The 12,270-nt window shown below is 35.9% G+C and overlaps 2 protein-coding genes across 2 annotated transcripts; both read right to left on the bottom strand.

Moving 5' to 3' along the window:
* Window positions 1–6,465: 6,465 nt before the first annotated feature.
* On the bottom strand, window positions 6,466–7,583 carry LOC123466895. The gene is made up of 2 exons (XM_045166989.1): window positions 6,745–7,583; window positions 6,466–6,469 (listed from the first exon to the last, which is right to left on the bottom strand). Exons 1-2 carry the CDS (start codon window positions 7,581–7,583, stop codon window positions 6,466–6,468), a joined length of 843 nt encoding a protein of 280 aa, XP_045022924.1.
* Window positions 7,584–7,745: 162 nt separating this feature from the next.
* Window positions 7,746–10,298, bottom strand: LOC123466894. Its single transcript, XM_045166988.1, has 3 exons — window positions 9,129–10,298; window positions 8,142–9,050; window positions 7,746–7,910 (listed from the first exon to the last, which is right to left on the bottom strand). Exons 1-3 carry the CDS (start codon window positions 10,296–10,298, stop codon window positions 7,746–7,748), a joined length of 2,244 nt encoding a protein of 747 aa, XP_045022923.1.
* Between the last annotated feature and the right edge of the window lie 1,972 nt (window positions 10,299–12,270).

Genomic DNA, 12,270 nt, shown 5'->3' with positions numbered 1-12,270 from the left:
AAACTCATGGTATCACAATGTATTCACATTGAATACAAGTATATTTGATTATGTTTACATGTAGAAGTATAAACTAATAATATAACAGTGTATTCACATTGAATACAAGTATATTTTATCATGTTTACATAGAGAAGTAAAAACTCATGGTATCACAGTGTATTCACATTGAATACAAGTATATTTGATCCTGTTTACGTATAGAAGTAAAAACTCATGGTATCACAGTGTAATCTCATTGAATACAAGGATATTTGATTCTGTTTACATGTAGAAGTATAAATTCATAATATAACAGTGTATTCAAATTGAATATAAGTATTTTTGGTTCTGTTTACATATAGAAGTAAAAACTCATGGTATCACAGTGTATTCACATTGAATACATGTATATTTGATTCTGTTTACATGTAAAAGTGAAAATTCATAATATTACAGTGTATTCACTTTGATTATAAGTATATTTGATTCTGTTTACATGTAGAAGTATAAAGTTATAATATTACAATGTATGCACATTGAATACAAGTATATTTAATCCTGTTTACATATAGAAGTAAAACTCATGGTATTACAGTGTATTCACATTGAATACAAGTATATTTGATTCTGTTTACATGTACTGGTATAAACTAATAATATGACAGTGTATTCACAATGAATACAAGTATATTTTATTCTGTTTACATATAGAAGTAAAAACTCATGGTATCACAGTTTATTCACATTTAATACAAGTATATTTGATCCTGTTTACATATAGAAGTAAAAACTCATGGTATCACAGTGTATTCACATTAAATACAAGTATATTTGACTCTGTTTACATGTAGAAATATAAACTCATAATATCACAGTGTATTCACATTCTGTGATTCTGTTTATTTGTAGAAGGATAAACTCATAATATCACAGTGTAATCACATTGAATACAAGTATATTTGATCCTGTATACATATAAAAGTAAAAACTCATGGTATTACAGTGTATTCACATTGAATAAAAGTATATTTGATTCTGTTTACATGTGGAAGAATAAACTCATAATATCACAGTGTAATCACATTGAATACAAGTATATTTGATTCTGTTTACATGTAGAAGTATAAACTAATAATATCACAGTGTATTCACATTGAATACAAGAATATTTGATCCTGTTTACATATAGAAGTAATAACTCATGGTACCACAGTGTGTTCACATTGAATACAAGAATATTTGATTCTGTTTACACGAAGAAGTATAAACACATAATATAACAGTGTATTCACATTAAATACAAGTATATTTGATTCTGTTTACATGTTGAAGTGTAAATTCATAATATCACAGTGTATTCATATTGAATATAAGTATATTTGAATTTGTTCACATGTAGAAGTATAAACACATAATATAACTGTGTATTCACATTGAATACAAGTATATTTGATTCTGTTTACATGTAGAAGTGTAAATTCATAATATCACAGTGTATTCACATTGAATACAAGTATATTTGATTAAGTTTACATGTAGAAGTATAACCACATAATATCACAGTGTATTAGCATTAAATACAAGTATATTTGATCCTGTTTACATATAGAAGTAAAAACTCATGGTATCACAGTGTTTTCACATTGAATACAAGTATATTTGATTCTGTTTACATGGAGAAGTATAAACTCATAATATCACAGTGTATTCACATTGAATACAAGTATATTTGATTATGTTTACATGTAGGAGTGTAAATATATAATATCACAGTGTATTCACATTGAATACAAGTATATGTGTTTCTGTTTACATGTGGAAGAATAAAGTCATAAAATCACAGTGTAATCACATTGAATTCAAGTATATTTGATTCTGTTTACATGTAGAAGTGTAAATTCACTATATCACGGTGTATTCCCATTGAATACAAGTATATTTGATTCTTTTTACATGTAGAAGTATAACCTCATAATATCACAGTGTATTCACATTGAATACAAGTATATTTGATCCTGTTTACATATGGAAGTAAAAACTCATAGTATCACAGTGTATTCACATTGAATACAAGTATATTTGATTCTGTTTACATGTACAATTATAAACTCATAATATCACAGTGTATTCACATTCTTTGATTTTTTTTACATGTTGAAGTATAAACTCATAATATCACAGTGTATTCACATTGAATACAAGTATATTTGATCCTGTTTACGTATAAAAGTAAAAACTCATGGTATCACAGTGTATTCACATTGAATACAAGTTTATTTGATTCTGTTTACGTGAAGAAGTAAAAACTCATAATATGACAGTGTATTCATATTGAATACAAGAATATTTGATTCTGTTTACATGTAGAAATATAAACTCATAATATCACAGTGTATTCACATTCTGTGATTCTGTTTATATGTAGAAGGATAAACTCATAATATCACAGTGTATTCACATTGAATACAAGTATATTTGGTTCTGTTTACATATAGAAGTAAAAACTCATGGTATCACAGTGTATTCACATTGAATACAAGTATATTTTATTCTGTTTACATATAGAAGTAAAAACTCATGGTATCACAGTTTATTCACATTTAATACAAGTATATTTGATCCTGTTTACATATAGAAGTAAAAACTCATGGTATCACAGTGTATTCACATTGAATACAAGTATATTTGACTCTGTTTACATGTAGAAATATAAACTCATAATATCACAGTGTATTCACATTCTGTGATTCTGTTTATTTGTAGAAGGATAAACTCATAATATCACAGTGTAATCACATTGAATACAAGTATATTTGATCCTGTATATATATAAAAGTAAAAACTCATGGTATTACAGTGTATTCACATTGAATAAAAGTATATTTGATTCTGTTTACATGTGGAAGAATAAACTCATAATATCACAGTGTAATCACATTGAATACAAGTATATTTGATTCTGTTTACATGTAGAAGTATAAACTAATAATATCACAGTGTATTCACATTGAATACAAGAATATTTGATCCTGTTTACATATAGAAGTAATAACTCATGGTACCACAGTGTGTTCACATTGAATACAAGAATATTTGATTCTGTTTACACGAAGAAGTATAAACACATAATATAACAGTGTATTCACATTAAATACAAGTATATTTGATTCTGTTTACATGTTGAAGTGTAAATTCATAATATCACAGTGTATTCATATTGAATATAAGTATATTTGAATTTGTTCACATGTAGAAGTATAAACACATAATATAACTGTGTATTCACATTGAATACAAGTATATTTGATTCTGTTTACATGTAGAAGTGTAAATTCATAATATCACAGTGTATTCACATTGAATACAAGTATATTTGATTAAGTTTACATGTAGAAGTATAACCACATAATATCACAGTGTATTAGCATTAAATACAAGTATATTTGATCCTGTTTACATATAGAAGTAAAAACTCATGGTATCACAGTGTTTTCACATTGAATACAAGTATATTTGATTCTGTTTACATGGAGAAGTATAAACTCATAATATCACAGTGTATTCACATTGAATACAAGTATATTTGATTATGTTTACATGTAGGAGTGTAAATATATAATATCACAGTGTATTCACATTGAATACAAGTATATGTGTTTCTGTTTACATGTGGAAGAATAAAGTCATAAAATCACAGTGTAATCACATTGAATTCAAGTATATTTGATTCTGTTTACATGTAGAAGTGTAAATTTACTATATCACGGTGTATTCCCATTGAATACAAGTATATTTGATTCTTTTTACATGTAGAAGTATAACCTCATAATATCACAGTGTATTCACATTGAATACAAGTATATTTGATCCTGTTTACATATGGAAGTAAAAACTCATAGTATCACAGTGTATTCACATTGAATACAAGTATATTTGATTCTGTTTACATGTACAATTATAAACTCATAATATCACAGTGTATTCACATTCTTTGATTTTTTTTACATGTTGAAGTATAAACTCATAATATCACAGTGTATTCACATTGAATACAAGTATATTTGATCCTGTTTACGTATAAAAGTAAAAACTCATGGTATCACAGTGTATTCACATTGAATACAAGTTTATTTGATTCTGTTTACGTGAAGAAGTAAAAACTCATAATATGACAGTGTATTCATATTGAATACAAGAATATTTGATTCTGTTTACATGTAGAAGTATAAACTCATAATATCACAGTGTATTCACATTCTGTGATTCTGTTTATATGTAGAAGGATAAACTCATAATATCACAGTGTATTCACATTGAATACAAGTATATTTGGTTCTGTTTACATATAGAAGTAAAAACTCATGGTATCACAGTGTATTCACAATGAATACAAGTATATTTTATTCTGTTTACATATAGAAGTAAAAACTCATGGTATCACAGTTTATTCACATTTAATACAAGTATATTTGATCCTGTTTACATATAGAAGTAAAAACTCATGGTATCACAGTGTATTCACATTGAATACAAGTATATTTGACTCTGTTTACATGTAGAAATATAAACTCATAATATCACAGTGTATTCACATTCTGTGATTCTGTTTATTTGTAGAAGGATAAACTCATAATATCACAGTGTAATCACATTGAATACAAGTATATTTGATCCTGTATATATATAAAAGTAAAAACTCATGGTATTACAGTGTATTCACATTGAATAAAAGTATATTTGATTCTGTTTACATGTGGAAGAATAAACTCATAATATCACAGTGTAATCACATTGAATACAAGTATATTTGATTCTGTTTACATGTAGAAGTATAAACTAATAATATCACAGTGTATTCACATTGAATACAAGAATATTTGATCCTGTTTACATATAGAAGTAATAACTCATGGTACCACAGTGTGTTCACATTGAATACAAGAATATTTGATTCTGTTTACACGAAGAAGTATAAACACATAATATAACAGTGTATTCACATTAAATACAAGTATATTTGATTCTGTTTACATGTTGAAGTGTAAATTCATAATATCACAGTGTATTCATATTGAATATAAGTATATTTGAATTTGTTCACATGTAGAAGTATAAACACATAATATAACTGTGTATTCACATTGAATACAAGTATATTTGATTCTGTTTACATGTAGAAGTGTAAATTCATAATATCACAGTGTATTCACATTGAATACAAGTATATTTGATTAAGTTTACATGTAGAAGTATAACCACATAATATCACAGTGTATTAGCATTAAATACAAGTATATTTGATCCTGTTTACATATAGAAGTAAAAACTCATGGTATCACAGTGTTTTCACATTGAATACAAGTATATTTGATTCTGTTTACATGGAGAAGTATAAACTCATAATATCACAGTGTATTCACATTGAATACAAGTATATTTGATTATGTTTACATGTAGGAGTGTAAATATATAATATCACAGTGTATTCACATTGAATACAAGTATATGTGTTTCTGTTTACATGTGGAAGAATAAAGTCATAAAATCACAGTGTAATCACATTGAATTCAAGTATATTTGATTCTGTTTACATGTAGAAGTGTAAATTCACTATATCACGGTGTATTCCCATTGAATACAAGTATATTTGATTCTTTTTACATGTAGAAGTATAACCTCATAATATCACAGTGTATTCACATTGAATACAAGTATATTTGATCCTGTTTACATATGGAAGTAAAAACTCATAGTATCACAGTGTATTCACATTGAATACAAGTATATTTGATTCTGTTTACATGTACAATTATAAACTCATAATATCACAGTGTATTCACATTCTTTGATTTTTTTACATGTTGAAGTATAAACTCATAATATCACAGTGTATTCACATTGAATACAAGTATATTTGATCCTGTTTACGTATAAAAGTAAAAACTCATGGTATCACAGTGTATTCACATTGAATACAAGTTTATTTGATTCTGTTTACGTGAAGAAGTAAAAACTCATAATATGACAGTGTATTCATATTGAATACAAGAATATTTGATTCTGTTTACATGTAGAAGTATAAACTCATAATATCACAGTGTATTCACATTCTGTGATTCTGTTTATATGTAGAAGGATAAACTCATAATATCACAGTGTATTCACATTGAATACAAGTATATTTGGTTCTGTTTACATATAGAAGTAAAAACTCATGGTATCACAGTGTATTCACATTGAATACAAGTATATTTGATTCTGTTTACATGTAGAAGTGGAAATTCATAATATTACAGTGTATGCACATTGAATATAAGTATATTTGATTCCGTTTACATGTAGAAGTATAAAATTATAATATTACAGTGTATGCACATTGAATACAAGTATATTTAATCCTGTTTACATATAGAAGTAAAACTCATGGTATTACAGTGTATTCACATTGAATACTGTAAGATTTTTTCCAGCCCGTGACTGAACTTACCTTAGTAAAGAGAAAAATGTGATGATGAAATAAGAACACACGGGAGCACTGGCTGCTGTCTTGACGGTGTGAGGTATATTTTGTAACTGATTGCCCCTTTCCCTGTACATTTTCCGGCCGGTAGGCCGAGGGGCGGGGCTACACAAAAAAATTGTAACATGGTGGCCTCCTAGCGAGGGCCACCCAAATCATATTCAATAAAACGTAATGGAAGTCGTGTCCGTCTTCCAGTTCGTGTTGTCGGATGTTGGGAACGAGATATATTCCCAACACACTCCCCAACAGAGCCCGTGGTCCACGGCTCTCCCTGCTCGACTGGATCTGCGGCGGCCACGGGTGGAGTTGCTTCTTCTGGTTCCAATTCCAGCTCTGGCGTAGGTGGAATTTCGACGTCGTCCGGCTGATCCTCACGTAGCTCTAAGGGGTGTAATGATTGAATGGCACGGTTGATAAGATTCCCGTTCGGCGTCTTGACCATAACCGAACGGATCAACCCGTCTCTGCTAGTGATTAGCTCCTTCACTACTCCTATCGTCCACATAAGGCGCTTGGTGTTGTCATCGTGAATGATGACAACTTCTCCTACCCGGATCTTGCGGCCGGGTCCCCCTTTACAGTGGAACTTGTCGATTTGGAGAAGGTAATCCGTCACAAATCGTTCGCAGATATCGCTGACATACTCCCTACGTTGACGATCCATTTCCAGCAGTTTCAAATTGGTTGCGTCGGGAGCCATGAGGTTTTCGGCTGGCTCTGGCGGAGTGCAGTTCGAACGCCTATTGTTGAGAAACTGGTTCGGGGTGATGGGGAGCGGGTCGTCGCTCCCTTCTGCCACGTAGGTGAGTGGCCGTGCATTCACCACGCTCTCGGTTTCAATGAGACTAACCTCTAGCTCGTCGTATTCCAGACATGCACGACCATTGGAGCGCCTCAACAAATCCTTCATCGTCCGCACCATGCGCTCCCAGAACCCTCCCCACCATGGGGCTAGGCTGGCCGAGAAAATCCATTCGGTTTTCCGCATTGCCAGAAGGTCGTGGATCGCTGGGTCGGATCTTAAGACTTTCAAGTGTTTCGAGACGCATCTGAATGTTTGGGCATTGTCCGAATACATGATGGAGACGCTACCTCTCCTGGCGGAAAATCTTCGAAATGCGAGGAGGAAATCGCGCGCGGACATTGTTTTTGTTAGCTCCAGATGGACGGCCCTCGTTACAGCACAGGTAAATAGGCAGGCATAGCTCTTTGGCTGTTTAATTGTGCCTTTCTTTTTGGCTTAGGATTCGTACAATTGGAGATTTTCTTCATTTTCCTCCGATGGTTCTGTGGTTGGAGGTTCTTCAATGGGCTCCATCGCTGGAGGCTCTACCGTAGGCTCCAAAGTCGGACCATCCGTTGACGAGGGATCCGTGGAGGATGTAGGATCCGTTTGCTTGCGTTTCTTACGCAATGTTGGGTGTTTGTAATATAGCGGCCCTGCGAAATCAACACCCGTGATTTCGAAGGCTTTCGCTTGTTTCAGTCGATTAATCGGTAGAGGTGCAGCTATTTCTCTGAATGGCGGTGAAGATAGCCGTTGGCACTTGACGCAGGCGTGCCAGACTGATTTGGTCTGTTGGCGTCCTTTGATGATCCAAAAACGTTCTCTTAGATCCGATAGAGTGGTTTTAACTCCAGCGTGTTTTAGCGAGACGTGTCGATCTTGGATGATTAGTTTGACGACTGGATGTTGAGCGGGAAGCAAGATGGCGGGTTCAATCTCCCTGTCTCTTAGCGCTAGCTCTACTCTTCCTGTTATTCTAATCAACTTGTCTCTTGCGTCCCACACGGGTCGGAGTGCGGCAATTTTCTCCTTATGGTGCGGTTGCCGCCCTTCTTCCAGATCTTGAAACGTCTTGGGAAAAGCTTCTTTTTGGAGCTGCCTATAAATAAGTAGCTCCGCTTTCGTCAGTTCCTCTACTTTTAGATGTTCTACCATTATCTGTTTTCCGTCTCCTGTCTTGATTGGAGTCTTCACTTGTGTGGCGTTTGTGGGGCGGTTTTTGGAGGCGAATCTCAGTATCCAAGCAGTTCTTCTGAGTAGTCGATTCCAAGACGGAATTCGATCCAGGTGCCATTCCACTGGAGTGGCTGGCTCCACGGAAGCTACCGACATGGTGACGGTTTTTGATTTTGCTTCCGCTTCGATTCTTTCATGGATGCTGGGTTCTTCTACCTCGGGCGTTGAATCCGGCCATTTGGTTTCGTCTTCTTTCAGCCATGATGGTCCGTTCCACCATAGCTCGGAGTGTACCAGCGTTACGGCTGGCGCTCCCCGCGAGGCGAGATCCGCAGGATTTTGGACGCCTGGACAGTGCCGCCACCAATTTGGGCCAGAAAGTTTCTTAATAGCATCGACTTGGTTCCTGACGAATGGTTTCCACCTGTTGGTGTCTCCTCGGATCCAGCCAAGTGCCACTAGAGAGTCAGCCCAGAATATAGTTCGCCACGATTCGATGTGGAGAAAGTTCTTGAGTTTTTCTCCCAATCGTGCCGCCAAAAGTGAGCTTAATAGCTCCAATCTTGGTAAGGTGACCTTTTTCTTTGGAAGAGGCGCCACTTTTGTCTTGCTAGCAAGAAAATGGATGACTGTGTCGCCGTTTTTGGTTTGTAGCCTTGCGTAGGCAACGGCTCCATAAGCGGCCTCGGATGCGTCGCCGAAGACATGAATTTCTGCATTTTGTATGACCCTTTTCGAGTAGCCTATCCAACGTGGGATTTTTAAGTTGGCAAACTCGTTCAACCCAGTCATGGCTGCTATCCATGTCTTCCGTATTTCAGGAGGCGCTTCCACATCCCAGTCAATTTCGGCTTCCCAAAGTTTCTGGTAGAAAATTTTCAGCAGGAGCGTTGTGGGTGCTAGAAACCCAATGGGATCGAATACTCTTGCCGATATTCTTAAAATATTTCTTTTGGTCACTAGTTCTCCCAATTCTGTCGCAGCTTCGATGATAGGTGCGGGATCGAATTGGAAGGTGTCGGATTCGGTATCCCATCGAATCCCTAGGACCTTAGGCTGACCTTCTTCCAGTTTCTGAGTAAAAATCTTCACTATGGGGTTGATGAGCCCCTTTTCACTGAGAAATTTGCGAACTGTTTTGTCGTTGGTGACCCAACTTCGCATGTTGAGTTTTGCCTCCTGGAAGATGGATTTCGTCTCTTGTATCCTGGTTTTGGCTGTGGAAATGTTGTCGGCGCCTCCAAGGTAGTCGTCAACATAAATTTGCTCCTTGAGCTGTCTTACTGTGGTGGAGTAGATTGATTCCATGCCGTCTAGGTGCTTGTTTAGTGTAGCTCGCAGCAAAAATGGGCTGGAGCTGAGCCCAAATGGGACTCGTTTCCACTTGTATGCCACTAGAGGCGGATTTGGCGTTTCTGGCTCCGTGATCCACAGGAATCTGACAGCTTCGGCGTCTTCAGGATGCAGGGCGATGTTTAAGAAAGCTTTTTCGATGTCTGCTATCCATGCGATTTTGTTCAAACGGCATCGCATTAAGACGGCTAGCAGATCGGGATTTAGGTTCGGGCCGGTTTCTAAGACATCGTTGAGGCTTGGGCCATACTTTGATTTTGCCGCCCCGTCGAATACCGGTCGAATCTTCGTGGATTTTTTGTCCTGTCGGATGACAGGATGGTGTGGCAGATAAGTGTGGAGTCCTTCGTAATTCTGGTCTGCCTCCTCTACGAAGTTTTGGACGCGAAGCTGGTCTATTTCCTTATGGTAGGCTGATAGAAGCTCTGGTGTTCTTTTGAGTCTTTTCAATAGACTCTCCAGTCTTCCTTTTGCCATCAGGAAATTCTTTTCTAGCCTCCATTTGTCCGTTTTCCACGGGATTGGGGTGCAGTATCGCCCATCTTTTTGACGGGTGATTTTGTCGCCAAAGGAGCTGAGAGCATCGTCTGGCTCCACTGCATCACAATCGTCTAAAATGGCAAAGTGTTCCAGCTTCCAGAACAGAGATAAGTCAAAGTCCGTTTGCCGCTTCAATTCTTCTTTTACGATTTTCCGTTTTTCCTTTTTGTTTTTGGAGGTATGGTTGAGCTCCTGGCTGGAAATTTCTTCCATAGGCCTTGGCTGGGCGGGCGAAAATTCTTTGGCCTCCTTGCCGGCTCCCATTACGTCCATATCTTCGGAGGGATTCGTAAAATAAAATTCTGAATCGAGACATCTGGCTGCGTACGATGATACTGTCTGATGATTGGAAAAGCTACTGCATTGTAGCATTTGCTGGATTATTGCCTTTTCTTTTTTCGATCTTTTTTCCTTCGAAGGTCCAGCTATCATGCGACCTAGTTTTGTGTTGTATGCTCTAAGGCCGCACGGACTTTGGATAGCCGGTTCGTTAGGAATGATCTCAAACATTTGGTCGACTCCGATTAAAATTCCGACTTCTTTTTCTTGGCTGTTGGTTTCAAACCTGTCGTCAGCCATCTTTTCGTCTTCCAACCACAGGTGTCTTGCGAATGCCGTGTGGGAGTAGGGTCCAGTGTCTCCGATGTAGTCCGTTTCCAGGGCTGTTATTTTGACGAGAGGGGCTCCTTTCCAGGTGCCCCGAACTTTCTTCAGATGATGTCGGGTTTTTCCAACCTTTTCCGTTGCTTGATTCTTAGTAGTAACAGCTGGGTCCGACTTCTGGATTTCCCTTAAAGAAGTGGGCGAAAAATTGAGTTGAAAGCTTTTAGCTTTCGTGTTGCCACCAGTTGCGAGTAATGGAAGGGAGTAGCGTTTCGCTGTACTCCAAACAGTGGGCGTATTTTTTAAACTCCACTGGCTTGGGATTTTCTTCCTTCCTTTATCAGGCGACTGTGAGATGTGGCGAATAAATTTGGCTCTTAGTTAGCTTTCGGTAACTTAGAGCACTGTACCGACTTTGTTGTCAGTTATACAGGTGTCGCGAGGTTTGGACAATGGCTTAGCACGATCTAAGATTATTGGACATTAAGCGGAGTGCAAAAAAATTTGGCTCTTCCAATGGCATAAGGAATTCAAAGCAAGGTTTTAGGAGTGGCGAAGAAATCATAAGTTTTAAAAATGGGGATCCACCATAGCGTTATTTCTTTAGGCTAGGTGGCATTAATTTGCAATTTTTTTAATGAAATAAATGAAAATTTTGGAATTCTTGGAAAGAATATAATAATTAGTGGCGTACTACTTCAATATAAAAAGAAAAATCACAATTTCTGAAGTGTACAAAAGAAGTTGTAATTTTGAACGCTATGTGGCGTAGACGTTCGTTTCTTTGAAAGAGAAAAAAAAATTTTGATTTTTAGATCACCAACAAAAAAAGGAGAAAGAGTTTCGAATCTGAGCGCTAGATGGCGTAAGACGTTCAGCTTTGAAAAAAATGTTTGAAAATAAAAAAAAGAAAAAAGTTTGCTATTTTGAGCGCTAGATGGCGTAGGCGTTCAGTAGATGAGAAAAATGTTTAAATTTTTTGAAAAGGAAAAAAGATTGCTTATTCTGAGCGCCAGATGGCGTAAGCGTTCAGTGGATGAGAGAAAAAAAATTGAATTTGAGAGGGAAAGAAAAAAATTGAGTGATAGGTTTGTAAATTTGAACGCCAGATGGCGTTTGCTTTCAGTTAGAATGGAATTTTGAAAGTTTTTGAAAGTTTGAGAAAAGTGATTGGAATTTCGAGCGCTAGATGGCGTTTGCTGCCTCGAAATTTAAATAAATAGAGATTGGCGTTGCCTAATTTCTAAATATGTGAGAAAGTTTTTTCGTTTAGGGAGTGTAACTATTAAATTACCCTCCAGTTTAG

The sequence above is a fragment of the Daphnia magna genome, unplaced genomic scaffold, assembly GCF_020631705.1.
Source record: "Daphnia magna isolate NIES unplaced genomic scaffold, ASM2063170v1.1 Dm_contigs123, whole genome shotgun sequence".
Taxonomy (NCBI): Eukaryota; Metazoa; Arthropoda; class Branchiopoda; order Diplostraca; family Daphniidae; genus Daphnia; species Daphnia magna.
The sequence above is the reverse complement of the archived record's forward strand: the minus strand, read 5'-3'. Positions and strand labels throughout refer to the sequence as shown.

Bases quoted from the DNA above. Each gene is read 5' to 3' on its own strand.
- LOC123466894 (XM_045166988.1), bottom strand. From the start codon at position 10,298: ATGGCAAAAGGAAGACTGGAGAGTCTATTGAAAAGACTCAAAAGAACA. The intron at 9,051-9,128 runs GCAAGGCTACAA...CCTCTTCCAAAG, and splicing joins CTTATGGAGCCGTTGCCTAC to AAAAAGGTCACCTTACCAAG. The intron at 7,911-8,141 runs GTTAAAACCACT...ACATTGCGTAAG, and splicing joins TCTCGCTAAAACACGCTGGA to AAACGCAAGCAAACGGATCC.
- LOC123466895 (XM_045166989.1), bottom strand. From the start codon at position 7,583: ATGTATTCGGACAATGCCCAAACATTCAGATGCGTCTCGAAACACTTG.